Consider the following 25,074-nt stretch of genomic DNA (forward strand, 5'->3'; position numbering starts at 1 on the left):
TGAATATATATACTTATTTATATACGGATAGATAGATATACATAGATGAATGAATACAACGAAGTATATTTGGATAGATAGATATACATAGAGGAATGAACACAATGAAGTATGCATCTATAATTTGTCACTAGCGAATAACTGGCTTCGTTGATTTTGATTACATACATTACATATAATTACGTTTTATTTTCTATACATGTACATGTATGGTTACGTTATATATGGTTGCATTACATTTACTTTACTTAATTTACATTTAGATTACTTTACGGCACCTTAGTGTCACGCTTCCACTCCTATGATAATGTGGACTGGCGAATCTCGAATATGATGCCTGTCTCCACGATAATATCAAACGTGCCGCTTACTCCGTTCGTTCGTATTCGTATATGAAACAATTTGCGCGAATTTCAAAACTCCAAGTTTGCCAATTTTCAATTATTAAACCGTTTAAACTCCGAATTTTAAAGCATTTTAGAAATTTTCTGTAAATATTCCACGATGATGTCATTTGAAGTCGGGGTAATTATTCCAGCGGCTGGATCGGGTCTCAGAATGGGAAATGAATTGAATGTGGCAAAACAGTTTGCTCCCGTGTTTGGGAGGCCTGTCGTCTGCTACACCATATCTGTCTTTCACGGGCATGCATTTCTATTTTTATTCTTTACGATACTCATGTTATTACAATTACTTACTTATGACACATGGGTCTCTTCTCTCTTATTTATTATTTTATAATTTTAAAAATACTAAATACAAATACTAAATAGTCATTATGTTTATTTTCTTATCTTAGTTAAACACAAGAGTAGAGTTGTTACTTCTTCCTTATGTTGTTGACAAAAGTTAATTTATAATTTACTGAAACTCTTATTGAAGTTGAGAAATAAGTGTGCCTACAACTGTGTTTTAAAATGTTAAATTAGGTAAAGACAGAATTCATTTTCAGTTATTCTATTTTTATTAAAATTAATTTAATGATAGTAATATCTGTGCAAAAGTATTAAGAATTGATAAATAAATATTTCTGTTCTAGTCTAGCTATGAAAATAAAATTTTTTATGATTACCAATTCCATTTGAATGACATACATAAATGGTTGTTTGTTGCCAGAATACCTGATGTAAAAAACATTATCTTGTTGGTTGGAGAAGATAGTAAGTCTTATGCAGAAAAGTTGTTGAAACCATATAATTTTGACAAAGTTATAATTAGCGTTGGATCAACCAGCAGACACCGAACCATTCATGAAGGAATCAAAATATTAGGCAGAATGTATGTCAAACCTGAAATAGTTATAGTTCACGATGCTGTCAGGCCACTGATTCGAGTTAAAGATGTTGAAGAAATTATTATAGCTGCTGAACGTATGGAGGTCATTTTAAAACTTATATGAAGTTTTCATAATTTTTTGTAATTTTCAGTTGTCATTATCTGTATAGTAATATCACAAAATTTTTCAGTTTTTTTGTATTTTTAATTACAGGCTGCTGGCATGGTCAGACCATTGGTATCAACTGTATTAGAAATTAATGCTTATGACAAGTTAGATAACATGGTTCGAAGCCTAGATAGAACGATGCATAGATCCAGTGAGATGCCTCAAGCATTCCAGTATGTAGTTCTGAAAGATGCATATGACAGAGTAAGCACATTGCTTCAAAGTTATTTTAATAATTTTTCAACCCTAAAACTAAAATGTCAACCCTAAGCTGACTTGCACAACACATCATAAAAAGCTTCTGTAGTACTAATTTTTTTTATTAATGAATATTTTTTAGTGCTCTCAGTATGATTTAAATCATGGCACAGAATGTTTGGAACTCATTAAGAAGTATACAACAGCTAAGGTTCACCTGGTTGAGGGGCCGGAATATTTGGGAAAGGTTTTTTGCTGTGTTGTCACATTATTCAACTTTTTATAAAACAATTATCCATTTATCTCCACAATGTTTCTGTTTATATATATATATATATATATGTGCGTGTGTGTGTGTGTGTGTGCGTGTGCATATGTGTAACACACATATAAACAAATGCACGAGTTTGAGGGAAAATTTTTTTTCATAATATATGTAGTTTCTTGACTTTTCTTTTTCATCCGTAATTAAGGATTTGTATTGAATGTTAATTTAGATAACCTACCAGCATGATCTAGATGCCTTTGTGAACGTCCTGCTAACGCAAGGTCCGTAGGAATTTCTGTCCATGGGAATTGTTGTCCATAGGAATTGTTGTTGAATGTATTGTATTGTTATATGAACAACGTAAAAATTCTCTTGCAGGGATCAAGAACTGGTACGACTTTTGAGGCCATTCCATTTGTTTGCATGTTGTAATCTGCTGTAATCTTCTCTCGAATTATGATTTCCGAAACACTAATAAACAATATTTGTCGGAAGTTTGCTTTTGTTCTTTTTTAATTCTTTTATTTTTTTGCACGTTATTTAATTGGTAATAGTGATTAGATTTTTTTTGACAATAACTTTTTCAACAATTTCTAAAACACTGTTGAAAATTCGTTTTATTTTAATTACTTTTGATGAATGAACAAATCGTGAATACTTACAAACTCTTTACACCATTTGTTGTATTAATAAAAATTCACAAATACGTCTAAAAGCGGTCGTTTACGAGTATAAATGTTCATAACTTTTGTGCATGCACATCACAGCAACATTATGGCGTGTCTGATCTCGAAAGGTGACGCAAAGTTTTTTCTACTGATTAAATAAATTCTGTCAACTGCAAATTCTATCTTCCGCCATTTCTCTTTGAAACCAATTTTGGCTTCCTCAATTTTACCAAAATTGAATTGTCCAAGTGAGAGGTGAGGTGTGTACTCGTGATCAGGTGGAATGCAGCTGAGGTCATTGTATTCAGGGAATGCTGCATGGAGAGAGCTTTGTAGGTGCACAATATCTTCATGTTTTTCACCTATATATAAATAAACAGTTTTTTATTTTTATTATCATCTCAATTAAACATATTTTGTAACATTTTATGTTTCCACATGAAAATTTGATGAAAATGTGTAGGCACCTGAAGACTGACCATCTCTCAACGGCTTCAACCACAAAGTGCAGCTGGATTTGTGTTTGAAGTGCTGAAAAGAACTGGCATCGAAGTTGACCTGAAATGATTTTATATTATCTTTTTTGATCATGGAGGATATGTTTTCTTTGCAAGTTTCATAATTCACACCCGTTGGATCATCGTGAACAAATGGGTAGACTAGGTTTATGTGTGGCATCCATCGCTTGTAGGATTTGTCATGTTTGCTGCAAAATAAAAAAGCAGGAGTGAGAAAACATCTTACTAATATTTTGTTTTAAGAATTTTAACAGGGCTGCATGTGCTGTGTAATAACATTCGACTCTCGTGGTAACTACCATTAAGATTTATTAAATGCATCATTAGATAATAAATAATATGCACAGGGTGAATGTTAGTAACCTTCTGATATCTTGGATCTGACTCCAGACCTCTTCAGGTGGAATGATCACAACCGCACTTTTGTTTGATTTCTTTTCTGCTCCTCCTTCCATTATTTCATTCCCTGTTTCGTTTAGTCTTTAGTCGAATATGATTTTATTTTACAGTTTTTTATCGGCGTGCATTAACTTTTCAAAGCACCCAGCAACAAATACAAAAAAAACATCCATCGTATTTAATGACGATTGCGACTTTAGGACAAAACGTTGCGCAATCGTTATTCAGTTTAAATAGATATTCTACATTCGATATAAGTCGAGTTTTAAATGTCAGCTGATTCTAGCAAAGAAGGAATGGCCTGGCCATATATATTGAGGATCAAATAGGTATGGCTACCTCGGTGTTTGAACGTGCGTGCGCATCTGTCCTTATATAAATCGTCCAATGTCAACATCAAGTCTCTGTCAATTTTCAGTCAGTTTAGTTATTTTTAAAACATTAGAATTTATGCTCATTAAACCAGCACAATAACTAAACCAGCACTTATTCCGTAATAATTTCTGTTTCTTATGTGTAATCTACTTTTCAAATAAGTGTTGGTGCATCGTTAACTTTATAATTTTAATTCAACACGTTCATTTCAAATTGCTGAGAAACCAATAAAGATTAACATAGACACGCACGCACACACACACACACATTGGAACATTACCAATATTATATTTTCATCCAATAGTTCCTTTTATGGGTATACATACATGACGATTAATTTAATATCTACATTAATTTATATATCAGCACTATTAAGTAGCATTGAGCTGCCTTAAAAGATCGCACGTTGCAAGTTATTGATCGATCACTGAGTGAAGAACAAAGAAGAAAGAAAGATCTGATGTAAGCATTTTATCACAAAGGATCATCATATCTGCCAATGCACTTTCGCACGTGTTTAAAATGCATTGTACGTATTTCTTTGTATGTCCTTATATGTGTATTTGTTAAAAATATTATTTAATTTTCTTAGTACAGCACTTGAAAATGGATCATGGTCATTTATTTAACGATACTGTAGATGAAACGAGACGATACAAGACACGACCGAAAGTTACGAGAAATAACGATACGATTCGATAACGAGATCTCGAATAATAAATTTAATTTAATAAATAAGAAATAAGATGACAAGATTTTGATCCAAATATTTTGATACTATAGACTAATTAATCTCTAGTCATTAAATAAGACATAACAGAGTTGAAATGTTTCGTTTAATCAGCCGTCGTTGTGTTAGTTTAGAGGGTAGGGACAGTAATCTTTATTATGTAGTGATTTAAATGAGAAAAATTTTATGGCTAAAAATCTTATGAAGTAAATTTTTGTGGTAAGGTTTTTAGATACAAAAAGGAATGGGAATATGAAAAAGCGTAGGAAATAAAAAATAATAATAGGTCGTGAAGGAAGAAGAGACGGATGCAAGTGAGAAATAAAAAACAATCAGCCAAAAATGCGTTTAAAACTTCAACGCGGACCCATAAATTTTATTTTTACTCTATAAAATAAAATGGCTTGTAATTCGTGTATCTGTGTTGTATCATAATGTAATGATATCCGAAATGTTGTATCAAAATGTCATTATATCATATAATATAAGTAAAATATATATATATCGATAATCATTGTTCGGCTAATTTCTTTCTCCTAAATGTAGACTTCTGAAACATAATAAGTTGTGTGTGTGTGTGTGTATGTTTATTTGTGTTTGTATGTGTATTTGTGTTTGTATGTCTATTTGTGTGTGCGTGTGCGTGTGTTGTAGATAAAATATTGTACGTATAAAATTTTACCGTTTGTGTATGTGAGTGCATTTATGTGAGCACATTTGTTTGTGTGAGTACGTTTGTTTGTTTGTTTGTGTGTGTGTGTGTGTGTGTGTGTGTGTGTGTGTGTGTGTGTAATAACACATTCCCACCAATTCCGCTTTTATTCATCTGGGAGTTAATTTAATTTTTAATTTCAAGAACTTTTTTATCTGACACTATATCGATTTTATCAACATTCTTATTACTATACCACATTCCTTTTCATCCTATCACCCTCCACTCATTTCTTCCTCCTCATCATTATTATTATTATTATTATTATTATTATTTATTATATTTGTTATTGTTATTATTATCAACATTTTTATCATTATTATCATTATCAGCTTGATATACCTACATAAGTACATTCTACATACATAAGTATGTATGTATGTTTGTATGTCTGCGTTGCGTCATTGTACGCTTTGTATACGCATTATTATTTATTGTGTACATGTGATTGTCAAACAACCGATTAGAATGTAAAAGTATCGTATCGTATCGTAATAAATGTGACTTCTTATAACGTAGTTTTGCTGGAAGTTCTTTTTTCCAACTGTTTTAAAAATTGTTGAAAAATAAATTGTTTAAAAATACGCACTTATAAGCTTGAATTCACTTGCTTATTTTACTGTCGTTGGTTAAAAATAACGTATAAAATTATTTTAATTTCAACTGCTTTGTTTTCTGACGATCGGTTGTTGTGGTTTATTAATAGTTAGTTCATGATTCCGTGCTGCAGGTCTTCTTGTATAATGCCTCTACAATCTCCATTATATATATAAGTGTGTATGTGAGTTTGTCTGTGCGTGTGTGTATGTGTGCGTGTTTAAATTTATGTGTGTGCATTATTGGTAGAAACAGCAGCTTTCATTGCACAGCATAGCAAAATATGCTCCTCATTCTTTTCAGTCAGCAATTTTTTTATAGTGTGTAGGACATGTATCTATCTACATATAATACATGCATGCGCTTTCTTCTCATACCACATGTATTATGAATATTAATTTTTATTTCTTCGTTGGTATTGCGAAGAGAGAAAGAGGAAGAAAGAGAAAGAGAGAAAGAGAGAGAGAGAGAGAAAGAGAGAGAGAGAAAGATAAACGCAAATGACATTGTTTAATACACTCGAGCAATTACATCTTAAAAATATGCTATAAAGAAAACACGTCACGTCACGAGCCAGAAAAGATCGCATCAGATTGAAATACACGCCAATGGTTCTAAAATGGTTCTAAAATGGTTACATATTGGTTCCACGTTGGTGACTTCAGTTCCCCGCTGATTCATTCAATTATGCTGGCTGATGCTTGTTGCTTCATATGCCTTGCGCAACTTATTAGGCAGCATGTCATCTGCATATGTGCATACCCTGGCTGCATGCCTGTTTGTCCGTTTCTGTACCTAAGTACCGCGTGTATTTTGTGCGTGTGCATGTGCGATATGTGTGTGTGTGTCTGTGTGTGTGGTGTAGTGTTTGTACGTATGTACGTGTGTGTATTTGAGTATATATGTGTATAGGTCTGTATGTGTGTATATGCGTGTGCGTATACCGCAAATAACACCATTGCACGATGTCATAATGATTATTAAATGCGGTTATAGCGAGGCAGTTGAGTTTCCTTCCATACATTCGTACATACAGTGTACTCACTCGCGACTTTAATTTATTAATACCCACACCGGCGTATTTTACCACCTTATTTTTGGGTAAAAACAAAAACGGTGAATGTGTCTCTGAATGTGTGTTTTGTTTGTGTTTTTTTTGTGTTTTTTTTTTTTGTTTTCTGACTTAGTTGGTTGATGTTTATAATTGTAATTAATTGTAGTAATTATAATTTATAATATTATCGATGTTTTGTTTAGTCGTGTCTTATATTTTTGTATGTTTAAGTAATTTTTAGTTATGAAGTTTGTGTATTGTACTTTAATTTGTATATCATAAATTGTATATCAACGTTTGTATATCACCGTTTTTGTATCATTCAATTTGCATCAATGTTTGTATATCGATATTTGTATACCAGTTTTCATATATCATCGTTTGTATATCCCACTTTTGTATCATTCTATCTGTATCAAAGTTTGTATCTTGATATTTGTATATCAATGTTTGTATATCATCGTTTATTTATCTAAATTTGTATATCAATCAGTGTTCGCATGTCGAAGTTTGTATGCCTAGGTAGGTAGGTAGTTGTATTAATTGTTTCTAGTGGTTTATCGAGTGCAGTCTGCCTGAGAGAATAAAAAATACACTCATTACCCCGCAACCTTTGAACTCCAAAGTGTGATGATTGACTGACTGATTGAATAGATAGATACTTGCAATGAATGAATGAGTGAATGAATGAATGAATAAATAAAATAAATGAATGAGCGAAAGAACGAACACACTTACAAACTGACGAGCAGACGAACGGGCGAACGAACGACGAACAAATAAAAGAATTAATTTTGTATGAACAAATGCACGAACGAACGAACAAATGTATGAATGATTAAAAAAACTAATTAGTTATTTAATTAATTGATGAACGAACAAATGGATGAACGAATGAATAAATGAATGACTGAGTGCTTGGCATGAGCTAAAATAAATGTAACTTATATTCATACGAATGCTTTTTGTGGTGGTTAGTCACAATAAGAATTTGCTTCTGCTTATGAGGCAAAGCTGCCGTCTTTTGAACACTAAAAAAATGATCATTCGGGAAGTTGAATGAATGTTTATAATTATAACCAGCTAGTGAACACTGAATGAATGTTCACACTTTACATGAATGAATGTATGAATGAACGTATAAATAGTTAAAAACAAATGAATGATTGAATAAATGAATTGATTGATTGATTGATTGAATGAATTGATTGATTGAATGAATTGATTGATTGATTGATTGATTGATTGATTGATTGATTGATTGATTGATTGATTGATTGATTGATTGATTGATTGATTGATTGATTGATTGATTGATTGATTGATTGATTGATTGATTGATTGATTGATTGATTGATTGATTGATTGATTGATTGATTGATTGATTGATTGATTGATTGATTGATTGAATAAACGATCAACCAAACGAGCAAATGAATTAATAATTAATAAAAAGAATGAAAGAACGAATGAAGAATTGAATGAATAAATGACAGAATGAATGAGTGTTTGTACAAACTAAACACACAAATAAGCTAAACAAAAATTGTTATTGTTAATAATAATAAAACTATTATTATTGTTATTATTATTATCACCGCCATTAGTATTGTCATCATTATCGGATTTGGTTTGAGAGCTGTTGAAAGCCAGCTTTCGTGAATTCCATAGAATTTTTCTACATGGATTTTTCAGAATATTTTTGACATACTTTTTCAAATATAATTTATTCAGATATGAACTTTACAATTTCAAATATTTCAAAATGAGGTCATCTTTGCGTGTTTTAAAGAAACCACAAGCATTATTTTAAAATTTAATTAAAAAAACTAAATGCGAATGTTAAAATAAAATACACCAGAAGAACTAACGGTTATAACGGAATTCCTAGTTAAGAAGGCACAGTATGAATAACTTTATTAGGTTACCTCAACAATACAAGATACTCGATTCGTGTGTGTGCTTGTGTGTATGCGTGTGTGCGTGGCTGTGTGCGTGCGTGTGTGCATATAAAGAAAGCACACTATTTTGCATCAACGAAACACACATACAATATTTTGTATACAAATACATCACACGTACAACACATTAGTTGACAGTATCAACAGACATACAATATTTTGTATACAAATGCATCACACATTACGCATACAATAGTTTGTATGAAATACAACACACATGTATACAATTCGATGCTGATACAATATTTAGTATACAATGCATCAGATCAGACATGCATTAATTTAACTACAACAGAAATCATATAACACTTCGTTTACAACACGTGCTAAACTCTTAAGATTAAAATTGAAGTCGACGTCATTAAACACTTAACCAATCATTGATATCAACACGGCACGCACACATACAGGCACACACACACATACATACACACAAACACACACAGACGAATATATACTACCCAGACACTTCCCATACACACAGTTACACATACAAACAGACACACATACAAATACAAACACACACATATAAACACACGTTCAAACGCATTTATAAATAAACATATCCATTTATACGAAATGGAAATATTGTATGTACGTAAGACCAGCCAGCCAGCCAGCTAGTCAGGCAGGCATTGACATTTTTATTAGGAGGCTATTTTTCACTCCGCACTGCCAAATTATTGGTTAATTAATTGGGAATAAAAATATATTTTAGTCCCCGAACGTAAGTAAAGATGGACGAATAATGAATTAGTGAATTACCGATATGCTATCATAATGTTTGGAAAAAAGTTAAGTTGAAAAAATTTCCATATGAATATATAAACATTGATATTATAACCGTTGGGAAAACTGTTGATATAACCATTTATATGACCTTACATACAAACATGTGAGTGAGATTGGTGCTTTTGAAAGTGGACAAACGCATTTTGAAGACAAAAATACTCCGAACATTTGAAACATAAGTCGATGCGGTAAAATACAAATTGTCAATACGTAAGTAATATATACATACAACATATATGCAGTTATAGACACACACATACACACAAACAAACAGACTGAAAGACAGATACACACAACACACACACACTCAAACCAACATATGTCACACACATTTAAATACACAATTCAAGCAAGCATATATACACATAGACACAAACATACAAAGAAACATACATATACACACACATACAGATAAATAAATACACACACAGAGTTAACGCAAAGAAAGAAGAAACGAAGAACAACATCATAATGATTGAATGACAGGGCACTTAATTCTTTTCAAGTATGGCAAATCAACGAAGACTTTTTAAACAACGCAGAAAACACTGCCTGAAAATGCACACACACACACGTACACACACGTACACACACACGTACACACACACTTACGCGCACACACACACGCACGCACGCACACACACATGCCCGCACACAGCAGTATAATAATTAGTTGTTGTAATAATAATAAAAATACCCCGATAAATAATAACAACAACAACGATTACAACAACGATTACAACAACAACAACAACAACGATAATAATAATAAGTATTATTATTGTAATTGTTTATTATTATTTGTATTTTTGTAGGTTCGAAAGAAAGTTCTTTTTTGTTATCACCTAGGTGTGTTTTTTGTTACCTTTTCAGATAACGTAATAATAACAAGTAGTAGTAGTGGTAGTAGTAGTAATGGTAGTAGTAGTAATAGTAGTAGTAGTAGTAATAGTTGTGGTAGTAGTTGTAGTAGTTGTTGTGGTAGTAGTTGTTGTTGTTGTTGTTGTTGTTGTATAAGTAGCAGAAGTAGAAGTAGTAGAAGGTAGAAAGAGTTGTAATAGTAGCAGAAGTAGTTGTCGTAATAGTAGCAGCCGTAGTAGTTGTAGTTGTACGTACACAACTTCATTCACCCACACACTCATAAAAACACACATGTACACCCAGACGTGACGTAGTCATGACGTCATCATATTCGGCCAGATTAGTATCATTCGATTTTATTGATTTACTAAATACAATACGCCACCAAGCCAGGCATGAATGCCATTAAATTTTCAATTTGCGATATGATGCGTTATAATTGATTGATTTGTCACTCTGAATCATTCGTAGATTTATTGATGATTGATTGATTGGTTGAATGATTGATTGAAATGTTTGTTGGATGTTTAGTTGATTAATTGACTGGTTGGTTGACTGGTTTGTTGATTGATTGATTGATTAACTGATTAATTGGTTGACTGTTCGATTGGCTGGTTGGTTGACTAATTGGTTGGTTGATTGATTGGTTAACTGGTTGGTTGATTGACATATCTTTCTCTGTTAAATTAACTGTCATTATATAACATTGCATTACATTCAATAATTAATTTCAATCAATAAATTAAATTATAATTAAATTCAATCATTAAATTAATTATTACAAATCGTTTATATCTTTGAAGAAACGCACGCGCAAACATACTTTTCGTCATATTAATATATAGAAAACACCGATTATATTTATTTATATATTTATATTAATTTATTCATTTACATGACGTCATCGCCATAATTAGCAGATAAAGCTAATGATTCAAATGATAATAATTCGGGTTTTATGGTCATAATATATTCACAGTGTCACCATCAGCGTCGTCATCATCGTCACCATCGTCATCATCATCATATTTACTTGAAGTGGTATTCTCGTAAATGTTGATAATAATTGCACTACATGCATGTACCACGAACAATATATACATACAGTCCTTGCTAATTTGTATTATTATATTTCGTTTATTAATAATAATAATAGTAATAAAAATTGTTATTATAATTACTGTTACCATTATTATAATTATTATTATTAAAGTTAGCGTGCCTGGGACCGAAACTTCGAGAGTATTAAGAAGTGGTTCATTTTTTAAAATACATTTATTTTCATTTATGCGGTGTGACTCGCCCAACGACGAATGACAACAACAACAACAACAACACCAACAGCAGCAGCAACAACAACAACAACAGCAACAACGACAACGACGACAACAACAATAATAATAATAAGATGAATAATAGTGATAATAATAATGGTAATAATAATAATTTCTAATTGTATTCACACATGAACCGTGACTGCGGTTTTTTCAACCACGTTCTAAGAGTAAATAAAAAGTTTATAATTAAAAGAATAAATAAATTTATAAATTGATAATAAATAAATAAAAAATAAATAAGGTAATTTAAAAGTGAACTTGTATATTAAATTACTCTGAGAGTATTTATATAACGAGTATGGTTTATTTACCAACAGTTTTTTTTAAATGCCAAAAAAAGAAACAAAATAAAACATTACGTAATACTCATTGTAGTAACCTAGTTTCTATAAATAGCAACTTCTCATTGGGCTATTCTACGTGTGATTGACACTTCTACAAGCCAATGGGAGTGCAAACTCCGCCTATATATTTATACTATACCTTGTAATCTATAAATAACATTAAGAGCGGCAAGGCATGTTAAATAGTATTGTCATTAAGTTAACACATGCAGTCAGTTTGCTTCAGGTATTCGTACGGCTTTTTCCGTGAAATTTGAAAGATTTTCTTGAATTTCTGAATTTAATTGAATAAATTCACTATTTAAATGAAAATTAATTTATATTAAAAGTAATTTAATTGAATTATTTTTTGGTGCGTGTGTGTTTTTGGATATTTATTGAAATAACATCATAAAAGCAATTGAATATACTGCAATTAATTAGTTAGAGGTGTTTGTTTGCTTGTTTGAATTCGTTTTTCAGGAGGATACTGTTTTGAACAGTTTGTTTCAGTGAAGTCGAGTGGAGTGAACATTTTTAGTGTTAAATTGAAAGTTGAATTTGTTTTACAAAACTACTCGAAGAGGCACAGCAGAGAAAATTTTGTTGAAGTTTCGTTGTTAGTTTTTTAACTTTTGAAACTATCTTTTTACAGCCGTCTAACAATTTGCTCGTGACAAAAGCAATTTTTATCAGAAATAGTAACAACAATAACATTGACAACAACAACAGTAACATTAACAGCAACTTAAACAACGATATTCGTAACATTAGAAACACAACAACGACGACAGCAACATGCCTCTCTCATTCAACTTCGACAAGAAGGAAGTCGATAAGTATCTACGAGAAGAGAGTGATGAGGCCGACGAGTATGACGACGATGGGGATGATGACGTCAGCAAGCTGGTTGACATTCCGCAAACGCCAAAGTTGGTGTTGAGAGATGACGAGGAAAAAGAACATTTGACCCCTGACCTCGAGGAGAACGTCTGTCGACAAACAGGCCACGTCATGGATTCCTTCTTTGCCACCATGAACAGCAAGAACCGACTGCACGATGCCGACTTCACAGATGCTCCTCTCAGGCACCCAGTATCGTTGGCCGCAACCTCAAATGCCGCATCAATGGTCGCTTCATGTTCTTCATCGTCCTTGACACAATTCGCAGCTACAGCTTCAAGCACAGCTTCATCTACAGTAGCTGCAGCTTCAGCTTCATCATCGTCGACACCCTGTTCAACTCGAAGATGTCGCCGGAAGTCCTCGTCAAATTTGAAGACGAAAGCCCAGGGTTCGAATACATCTGCAGCCAAACCATCTGATGAAGTCGACATGGGGTGAGTTGTTGCTGTCGTTCTTTGATGTTGGTGTTTGATTTTGTAGGTTTGGTAAGCGTTGTTGTTGCTGTTGTTAAGGTTGTTGTAGGTGTTGTTGTTTGTTATAATAATGTTGATTTAGTTAGAGATAACATGATGTTGTTGTTGACGTGGGATGTGTTGGCGCTTGTTGTGTCAGCATGTTAACGCTGGTTACATGACAGCAGTTACATTAATTTTGTTGTTGTACCTTTAATTTCATTAATTACGCGTGTCGTTGTACCAACACCAACAATACCACCACCAACAACAACAACACCATCACCATCAACAACATTAACAACAACAACATTGTACCTTGGTTATCACAATCACAAAAATCGATTTTGTCATTGCTATTCTCCGAGATTTTTTTACTCATAAATAATAACTTGTCGTAGTCACATTTCGAATATTAAAAAACAAACAAACAGACAAACAAACAAACAAACAAATAGAGAAACAAATAGAGAAGCAAACACATAACAGTAGAGAAAGCACATGTGAAAGCGCGGGCATGCCTGGCGCGGGCTTGCCCGACGCAACTGTTCAAAAAAAGTTGGCAAAAATTTAACAAAGTTTCGGAGAGGAGCTAACTAGTTACCGCTTGACTTTTAATAGCCCCTGATAACGCTTTGTAATACGCTTTAAATACGCCACAAATAAATCAATGAAGGTTTTTTTCCATTTTTGGGAGAATAGTTTAGTATTAATATAAAAATTAAACTACTGCTACTACTATTACTACTACTGCTACTACTACTACTACTGCCACCGATCGCTACCACCACCACTACTACTACTATTACCGTTACCGCTTAATTGTTTTTTGCTCAGTTATATATTTATATAATTGGGAAGTTAATTGAGAAAAATATTACCACGTGACCACATGTTTTTCATGTTTCTTTCTTGTGAAATAAGTCACAGATGAACAAACAATCTATTCATATATATCTGTGTATCTATATCTTGGTGACATAAAAAAATGATCTAGATTTATTTTCGTAAATATACGAACGTAAAATAATTTTTCTTCAAAATAAGTTGAAGGTTGTTGACTTTTTTTATTTTTTTTGGTAGCTAGGCCCGATTTTGTTGATTTGTTTAATCAATATACATTTGTTCATTTATACCTGGATAGCATTTTTGTGATAATTTTTTGTGCGAGTGTATGTATGTGTGTGTGTGTGTGTGCGTGCTTGTGTGTGTGTGCGTGTGCATGCGTGTGTGTGTGTGCGTGCGTGTGTGTGTGTGTGTGCACAGTATCAACAACAGCGGTCAATTTTTAAAATGTCCAATAGAGAATTCATTACTAGCATTGAATATCGACAACAAGTAAGAGGGGAAGAAATGAAAAAATAAACTCGACTACTGCTCTAAATAATGCATGTATCTTGCTTTCAAATGCTGACATCATCACAAAGAAAGATAGAATAATATAATAAAGGTAGGAGATTCAAGTCATCCAACTACAACTATCTAAGGAACAAAGGAAATAGGGTTACTCTTATAAAACCGCACGTACACGCACGTATACGCACGCGTGCGCACATACACGTACGCACGCACACGCGCGCGCGCAGACAGACATACAGACGAAACGTGTTGAGTGCCAGGCAAGCCCAGATAGGTTGAATAGCAAGAACATATCGCGTTATAAACTATAACCATTATAAAATATAACTGTTATTATTTACTACTGCTGACTGTCTCTATTTGATATATGTGACGATGACAATGATGATGATGACGATGATGATGATGTGGTGATGATGATGTTGGGATGATACTCTCATCTTGGTGGTTATGGAGATGATAATGATATTGTGACGATGATGATGACGATAAAATGATAACGAACATTTCTATAATTATATTTGATGACGACGATTGACAGCTTACCTTTCAATAATGCCCTCAAATTTTCTCATTTATTATCACTTATTCAGTTCTAGTAACAATTGTCATCATTCATTTAATTATTCAGTCAATCATTCAATCATTTATTCATTCATTTCTGATGCATTGTTTTTTTTTATCGGCTGAACTCTTCTTTTCTTCATCCGTTCATCCGTTTGCCCATCCATCTCTCTCTCCGTCCGTACATCAATTTATTTTCCATCCATTCATCCATCCATCCATTCATCCATCTATCTATCTATCCATCCAACCATCCATTCATCCATGTATCTAACTTTCTATGTTCAATCTAATTGTTTTAATTTCAACTCATCCACCCATCTGTCAATCTTAAATAAACGTGATTTACTGGCTACTTTTTAAACAATGTTATTATTATTATTCTTTCAACGTTGTTGTTGTTGTTGTTGTTATTATTATTTTTATAACTTTTTTCGCCAATTTATTTTGACATGTTTTTGTTACTCAATATTTTGTTTTGTTGTTGTTAGTTGTAGTATTTAAATCAATCGTGAAAGATTATTATTATTATTATTATTTATTTGTTTATCTATTCAGTTGTTCAACCGTTCGTTCGTTCGTTCGTTCGTTCGTTCATTCGTTCGTTCGTTCGTTCGTTCATTTGTTCATTTATTTGTTTATTCATCCACTTATTGTAAGAACGTAGATGATGATTGAATTTATGTGTCAGATAAAAAATTCTGGAAATTAAAAATGAAATTAACCCGGCAAATATCTCGGAGGATTAGATGTGATCAGATAAAAAATGTTACACAACAACGAACAGACACACGCACTCACGCACGCATACACGCACATACACGCACATACACACACATACACGCATACACACACATACACGCACGCGCACAAACAATGAAACAACAACAGCAACACATTCCGTCTATGCAACACGCACATTAAACAGCTAATATGAGCTATCAAATTTCCATCTTTCAATAACGCCGACCACGTTTTGTTTTCATTTGTCTGCTACTGATGATGATGCTGATGCCGCTGCTGCTGATGATGATGATTGGATGGTGGTAATGATGATGATGACAGGGATGGTGATGATTATAAAATAACTACTTAAATGATGATAACTATTACGATGATGGTGTTGGTGATTAATTCTGACGGCGATTTTAATTATTTTAGTAGTAGTCACATTAGTATTGGTGCTACTATGAGATTACCATAGAGGGGAGCTATCTAAACTACCAATACTACCACTACTACTACTACAACAACTATTACTACAACAACAACAACTACTACTACTACTACAACTAATATCATCATCATCTTTTTCTTATTCTTCATCTTCTTTATCAGCGCCATCATCACCTAAGTGCGAGAAACTAGCCAAGCATAGCAACCGACTGCTTGTATAACACGATACGACTGATAATTAAAAGCTCACTCGCGGCATTCCTCTCTTGCACGTACGCGCAATATACACAGTTACCTACACGTAAATACACATAGTTACAGGTATAAACACACAATTACACCTACAAACACACAATTACACCTACAAACACACAATTACACGCACATATACACATTCAGTAGACTTATACGCATTCATACACACACATAGGCATGTGTGTAAACATTTTTGCTTGACCACCTAATACCTACACACACGCACGCACACACACACACACATACACACAAACACACATATATACAAAAGTACAACACTATACACCTGCACACTCTTGTACACACTAATTCCTATAAAGAAAAGTACTTTTAAGTCACATATCTATCCAAATACGACACTTTATAACAAGCATGTATGCGCTATATCGACACTATATTATTATATTTCACTCAAACCAAACATACTTGCAAATGTTTATACAAAAATAATGTGATCACATATATATATATATATATATATATATATATATATATATATATATATATATATACAAATACACACATACATACAGATACATACAAGTACATACAAACGCAAACATACAACATACATACAAAAAGATACATAACTTACGTTGCACAGACAGATAGATGGATGTATATGTATTGATGTGTATTGATGGAGGGATTACCGGATCAGCTGTTATGTTATTCCTACAAGATTTGTATTGTATTGCATTGTATTGTTCTCTATCGTTTTGTATTGTATTGTATTATATGGTAATGTTTTGTATTGTATTGTACTGTATGAAGTATTGTATTGTATGACAATATTTTAATGTTTCGCAATGTAATACATTGTATAGTTTAAATAGTGTGCGATAAACATATTCAAATACAGTATGTGACATCAACATTACAGCATTGAAACAGCACATCTCATCGCATTAACATTGCACACCTCGCATTACATCACATTGCAATGTAAGCAAAACACATCAATAAACAAACATCGCATCAATGGTCAATCGGCGGCACGTGACCAGCAGACGAGAAGCACTGTGCAAATATAATATGAGACGCGTCATGTAAAAGTAACAAAAAAATAATAAAAGTAATAATAATAATAAGAAGAAAAGTAATAAGAAGAATAATAAAAGCTATAACGAATAGTTATAGGAATCAATAGATCAAACAAATGAATGCAGACCAACAATACAAATACAAACACAAGTAAATCAAATAGACGATCAAAGGAAGGAATGGATGAAGAATGAATGGATAATTGGATACATAGAAAAATGGATAGATTAGTGAATGAACGAACGAACGAATGAACGAACGAACGAACGTTATTGGATCAGGTAGCGGGATCAACGAGATGACAAAAGGTTATCATCGTCTACAAGAATGCTGAATACTGTTTGTTTGTACAACAAGTGTACAAAAAGCGTACACCAAACATTTAACAATTGTATCGCAAGTGTACAACAGGCATACACAAAATTATTGGCGTACATATGAATTAATCTATTTATGATTATTATAATTTTCGTACGCGCTCGTCACCAAGAGTTTTTTTTACACAAGTAAGCATTCATCATGCAAATATTTACTTGTTTGGTTTTCTTTTTAAGCGATTTTTACTGTAAATAATGACAAAAATCTGTTGACGATTCAATATTTTGTAAGTTTTTAACGATCTAATTATTTATACAAAAAACTTAATGGTCCGATCCTTCTTTCTACGCTTGTCCTAACTCGTAACTGTAATCAATTTATTTATTTCATAGATATATACGCGCTTCAACACGCACATTCAAACATACATACACACATGTTTATGCAAACATAGACACGCACACACACACACACATTTGTACACAAACGTAATGTACTAAAAAAGTTCTGTAAAAATAGTGAACTTTGTAAATTTTGTTAGAAAATGAATGTTAGTTTTAACTATAGTTCAGTGAGAGTATTGAATGTTGATATGTTGAACACTTGACAGCTTCTTCTACGTACCTTTAACCTTACAGATTTTGAAAAGAAAAAAAATTAGACGCTACATAAATTGCTTTGATTGATTGGTTGATTGATTCCATCCTGTGGTTGATATTACGTGTGCGTGTGTGTGCGTGTGTGTGTTTGCAGGTGTTTGTTGAATGATGTTTGATAGTATATGTTTGTTTGTGGGGTCTATATGCATTTATATCTGTTGATGTGTTGTTTAAATTTGTGTGTATATAATTTGTCTCCGTTTGTGTGTGATCATAAGCGTGTATGAGTGTGTGTGTCTATGTGTGTGTGTGTGTGTGTGTGTGTGCGTGCGTATGTGTGCGTGCACGTGCACTATTGTCGTTTGCAGGAGAGGTAATGAAAAAATTTGAAAGAAAAAATGAAAAAATGTTTTGACAGGATTTTTAAACAAACGGTTCATTTTAATTGAGAAGATAGAAAACAAAGAGATTCATTTAGCCAGGCATTGTGTGTATGTGTGAGGGTTTGTGTGTATGTGTGTGTGTGTGTGTGTGTGTGTGTGTGTGTGTGTGTGTATGTATGTACGGTAGGTGTACGTGCTGATCTGAGCTGCTCATTGCGCAAAACTTTTTATTCATTCTTTCTTCTCTGTCGTTCTCTCTATCATTCTTTCAAACGTGCGCATCTTTTTATGCTTTCATTCATTTATTTATCGTGCACTTGTCTATTCATCCATTCATGTATCCACTTTTTACTCATTCGTCTAGTCATTCATCAGTCCATCCATCTATCCATCCCATCCTTTATCCATACGTCCATTCATTCATCAATTCATCCATTTATCTCTCTGCCCATCCATTCTTCCATCTATCCTTTCATTTATTTATTTATTCGTTCGTTCATTCACTCACTCATCCACACACCTGCCTCCTTATTAAGAGGTGATGATATATTCATCACGCTCATCTCTCTCTCTCTCTCTCTCTCTCTCTCTCCCTCTTATTTTCACTTTTATCTTTTATTGTTTTTTTTCCATGTCTTTCTATTGCATGTTTTGATGATGACGACAGTGATGATGATGGAGACGATGATACTTATGATGATGATGACGATGATAATGAGGATGATAATGAGGATGTTGTTAACGATGATGATAATGATGATGATGATGATAATGACGACGACAACGGTGATGATGATGATGATGGTGGTTAATACGATTTCATTTTTGTGGTTTTCCCTGGTTTTGAAAAACCTCGTCACAAGCGAATTTCATTCTATTGAACACAATCGCACTTCAATCTATCTTGAAATTCTAAGTAGTGGTTGGGAGACAGAGTGAGAAAGAGAATGAGTGAGAAAGAGAGAAAAAGAGAGAGAAGAAGCGAAAGTAAAAGAATAAAGAAATGGATTTCATAACGACTTGTTTATGGTTCGATATCATCATGATACGTAATAATTTCCTTGAAATCTGTGTACAATATGTTATTAAGTAAGTAGAGAAATGTGTAACTGACCAAACCAACCAATCAACCAACCACCCAGCCAGCTAACCAATCAACTAATCAATTGGTCAACTGATAGACAGGCAGACAGACAGGCAGACACCAAACAAATGTTTACATAAGTGTGCATACACGAAATGGTATCAAACGGTGCGCAAATAACAAGTTAACTTCAATATAAATACCCATGAATGTATGTATGTATGAATGTATGCATGTGTGTGTGTGCGTGTTCGTGTAATTGTTTTTTTGTCTGTGTGTGTGTGTTAGGTGGAGGTGCAAATGTTAGGTTTTGCTAGTGCGAAGACCGCCGAAGTTACGCGCAGATATGATAATCATCCTGCGGTATTCTAGGTATTATTATTGTATTTTTTATTATTATTATTGTTTTCATTGTTATTATCATTGCTGTGACAGTAGTGGTGATAATGATTGCAGCAATTAAAATGAAGCCACCGTTCCAATTGTAATTATGTACAAAAAGAGCAATTGAAATTATTGCGTCTCAGTTTGACGATTTGTTAACCTGCCAGTTAGTTAGCTAGTGCGACTTACTTCGCTGCAAAGTTAAGTATTATTAGTTACCCAATCATTTTCTATCTTTCTTTTTTTTCGTTTTTCTGGAACATTAAAGTTTTGGCAGTATGCATTGACTTGAGTTCGGCTACTTCGTTGCAAAGTTAAGTATTCACCCAATCCTGACTGAGTTCGGCAATAAATTTTTATAATACACACATACGTTAAAGTGACAGGCACCATGCAAACAAGTTCATAACACAGAAGCGTGCAAATTTATAATCTAATTAGATTAGCACATTCATGAAAATGCAACAGCAACAACAACAACAACAACAACATTAACAGTAATAATAATAATAATTATAATAATATGATATTAATAACTTTTGTAAGAAATAAATTTACAAATAAACGAATGTAGAAACAAACCAATGAATAAATTTACGAGATGAATAATTTGAATAAATTAACTTAATTAAAAAATGCTTTTGAATGAAATATTCATAATCGATTTCGTCATCTCATTTATTGTTATTATTATTAATAATGTTATTATTGTTATGATTATTTATCATTAATATTAATATAATTATTATTATTATTATAATGACCATTACACGCATATTAATTTGTTTGTTTACATATTTTTATGGTTACAGTACAGCCAAATTGATATTAATTAATTAATAACTCTTGTAATTGCGTTCTTTTGTATTAGAATTGTCAGTACTATTGTTATTATTGCTATTATTATTACTATTGCTATTATTACTATTGCTATTATTATTATTTTTATTATTATTATTTTTATTATAATTCTCATTTACTTCGAATATTAAGTTAATAATTGTCTAAATTGCTCTCAAAGTTGTCGTTTTTACTCTCACTGAATTTTATTGTTATTATTCTTATTATTAATAATAATTATTATTATTATTATTTGCGATGTTTTTGAAATAGTTCCAGGCACGTCTCTATAGCAAATTATAATAACTATCACCCCACTGACTATATTTAATTAATAATATTAATAATAATAATAAAAATTATAATAATAATAATAAACGACGCAAAGAAAATACACACACACTTACACTAACTAATTAATATTCATGAGTCAATAAATCGATGGTGATGATGATAATAGTGATGATGATGATGGTGATGGTGATGATGGCAATGATGATGATGATGATGATGGTGGGCAATGGGCATGAGTAAGATGATAATGTGATGGTCATAATGTTTATTAATGATGATGATTTTGATGATGAGAACGAAGACGACGACGATGACGATGATGAAGATGATGACGATGGTGATGTTTATAATGAAACTCGATCAAAAAATAATGGTTACATTATTATTATTCATTTAATCCTAATCGGACCTGTACTACAACTTTAACACGCACGCACGCACACACATACACACCACACACACACGTGCATGCATACAGTCAGATAAATACACACACTGACTGTATGTCTGTCTACCTATTTTAATAATTTATTTGTTTACTTAATTGCTGATAACAAATTCTTATGCAATATATTTAAGTACCAGACAAAAATTAATGTGTACCAATACAGACAGACGTTTAATTTTCTCGCATACATGCACGTACACACACTCACACACACATATATACACACACACACACATATATACCTTTACACAAATACATAGACACATACATAGGTAAACAGACAACACACTCATAAAACAAAAATGTAGATGCTAAAATTCTTGCGTTTGTATGCTAGAGATGAGCGAACGGACTATTTATTAACAAAACAATCTTATTACCGTAAACATTTAAACTTGCTAAACACACAAACAGACTAACACACACACACACACACACACACACACGCACGCACACAAACACACACACAATCAGCCAATCAAACATAAAAAGCGCACGCACACACACAGACAAACAAACAAACAAACAAATAGACATACAAACACAAGGACGAACGCATCAGCAGTCGATTGCACATCAATGTATGCACAACATCATCCGACAAATCCCGCAATAAATTCTTCCTCTTCATTTATTAATCACTTGTTTGTTTTTTTTTAAATTGCTTTCAATTGTGGATCATTTATTTCTTCTTCCTTTCTTCCTTTCTTCCTTCATTTGTCGGATTCCTCTGAATTATTTTTCGTCTGTTTATGTGTGCGTGTGTGTTTGCGTTCGTGCGTGCATGATTTGTAGAGTGAATGAATGAATGAAAATGTGTAAACACGAGTAAATGTCAAGTAAATGAATGAATGAATGAATGAATGAATGAACGAACGAACGAACGAATGAATGAATGAAGGAATGGAGGAACGGAGGAACGAACGAATAAAGAAATAAGGATAGTGAGTGAATGACTGATCGACCTATTGATTGATATCATTTGAATGTATGTTTTGATGGGGAAACAAGTGAAGAAAACAAACGAAGAAAGATTTAACGAATTAACGAGCTTAAAAAAGACCCAAAAAAGTTGGATGAGTAATTGAACGACTGAACGAAAAACAAATAAAAAAAATGAAAGAAGGAAGGAAGGAAGAAAAAAGAGCAAACGAATGATATCTTGCAACTGCCATTCAAAGACCATTGTTAAAAACTTTTCAAGGTTCCTGATCCAGGTTAAGATGATGTAATTGTTGATTGATTAGTTGGCTCATTTGCGCACTCAAACGTATACATGCACACACACACACACACACACACACACACGTAACACATACACACACGTACACAAACTCACACGTACACAAACTCTCACGCACACATACGTACACAAACTCACATAGACGTAAGCCAACAGACTCAGTGTTTATATATTGTTTTATTTATTCTCCCATTCTTACGCAACTTCTGGAAGTTAAGTAACTGCTTGAATTTTTATTACATTCGAAAATGATGTATGTTTGTGTAAGTGTATGTGTGTAAATGTATGTGTACATGTATGTACGTGTGTGTATGTGTTGTTTATAAATATGTATATATATATGTATATGTATATATATATATATATATATTTATATAATTTATAATTATAATTTATATACACAATCTTTTATTCAGATATCCGAAACGACAATGACTATGTTGTGTACTTTTATGTTTGTGGGTGTACTTTTGTGTGTGTGTGTACTTTTGTCTGTTTGTATTTTTTGTAGGTGTATGTGTGTATGTGCATACACATGTTTGTGGGTTTTTTCTTCTTTATGTTTGTGTGTGAATGCTAATGTATGTTTATGTTTGTATGCTTTTGTGTGTATGTGTATATGTATGTACGTCCAACATGCACCTAGCATGCATTTGTTCTACCTGGCTACACGTGTTATTGATTGATACTATTATTGGAATTAAATTGAATTTAAAATTCATTTTTAAATTTTAAATTAAAACAAATAACCCAGGTTTGAGTCTAGTCTGGAAATATTTTGTTTTTGTTTTTTATGATCGTTGATTATTTTCGATTGACCATTATTAAAAAATTGTTTATAGTAAGAAAGAATTTTTTCAAATGTTTAATGATCCATTTTTATACATATGCATTATGTGTATGTGTGCATGTATGTATGTGTGTGTGTTTGTTTGTATGTATATGTGTGTATTTGTGTACGTTGTTTAATGTTTATATATGTAATGTATGTATAAGTTTGTATTTATAAATTACATTATGAACCAGTGTAAGCCGTACTAAATAGATAATGATGATAAATTTATAATTTATGATAACTTGTTGAGATGTTATAATGCTTTCAATGAGGTGATCGAATCCCACACAGACACACACACACACACACTCACACACACACACACACACACACACACACACACGCTTACACATCTACATACACACATCAACACACAAATGCTTTATCATTGTTCTTTTTCTATCGTTATTAGCTGATCTTGTCTAAATTTTTATTTTTATTTATTTATGCATGTTCTCATTATACAAAATACATTTCTACTATTTTTTTACTCAGTACTTTTTGTTATTATTCATCTTTAATTATTTTTATTACTTTTTATTATTTATTCATCTTTTTTATCGACAGTTATGTAACAAAAAGTTAGAGTATTACCATTTTAAATGAGTTTGTTGATCATCAGCTTGTTTAAATCTTTATTTATATCTGTTTAT

General features: G+C 32.4%; 3 protein-coding genes across 3 annotated transcripts; 2 read left to right on the forward strand and 1 right to left on the reverse strand.

The window, feature by feature from the left end:
- Positions 1-507: 507 nt before the first annotated feature.
- HELRODRAFT_63060 (hypothetical protein) lies at positions 508-1,928 on the forward strand (the record flags this gene model as incomplete). Its single annotated transcript, XM_009011534.1, has 5 exons — positions 508-633; positions 883-893; positions 1,117-1,378; positions 1,490-1,648; positions 1,785-1,928. 5 exons carry the CDS (start codon positions 508-510, stop codon positions 1,926-1,928), a joined length of 702 nt encoding a protein of 233 aa, XP_009009782.1.
- Positions 1,929-2,671: 743 nt separating this feature from the next.
- HELRODRAFT_159663 (hypothetical protein) lies at positions 2,672-3,551 on the reverse strand (the record flags this gene model as incomplete). Its single annotated transcript, XM_009011535.1, has 3 exons — positions 2,672-2,940; positions 3,058-3,284; positions 3,460-3,551. The coding sequence occupies 3 exons, from the start codon at positions 3,549-3,551 to the stop codon at positions 2,672-2,674; spliced, it is 588 nt and encodes a 195-aa protein (XP_009009783.1).
- An 8,990-nt stretch (positions 3,552-12,541) lies between these two features.
- On the forward strand, positions 12,542-14,169 carry HELRODRAFT_188094 (hypothetical protein; the record flags this gene model as incomplete). Its single annotated transcript, XM_009011536.1, has 4 exons — positions 12,542-13,337; positions 13,409-13,531; positions 13,624-13,628; positions 14,054-14,169. Exons 1-4 carry the CDS (start codon positions 13,036-13,038, stop codon positions 14,167-14,169), a joined length of 546 nt encoding a protein of 181 aa, XP_009009784.1. The 5' UTR covers positions 12,542-13,035.
- Positions 14,170-25,074: the final 10,905 nt, after the last annotated feature.

Source organism: Helobdella robusta (assembly GCF_000326865.2).
Source record: "Helobdella robusta unplaced genomic scaffold HELROscaffold_1, whole genome shotgun sequence".
Taxonomy (NCBI): domain Eukaryota; kingdom Metazoa; phylum Annelida; class Clitellata; order Rhynchobdellida; family Glossiphoniidae; genus Helobdella; species Helobdella robusta.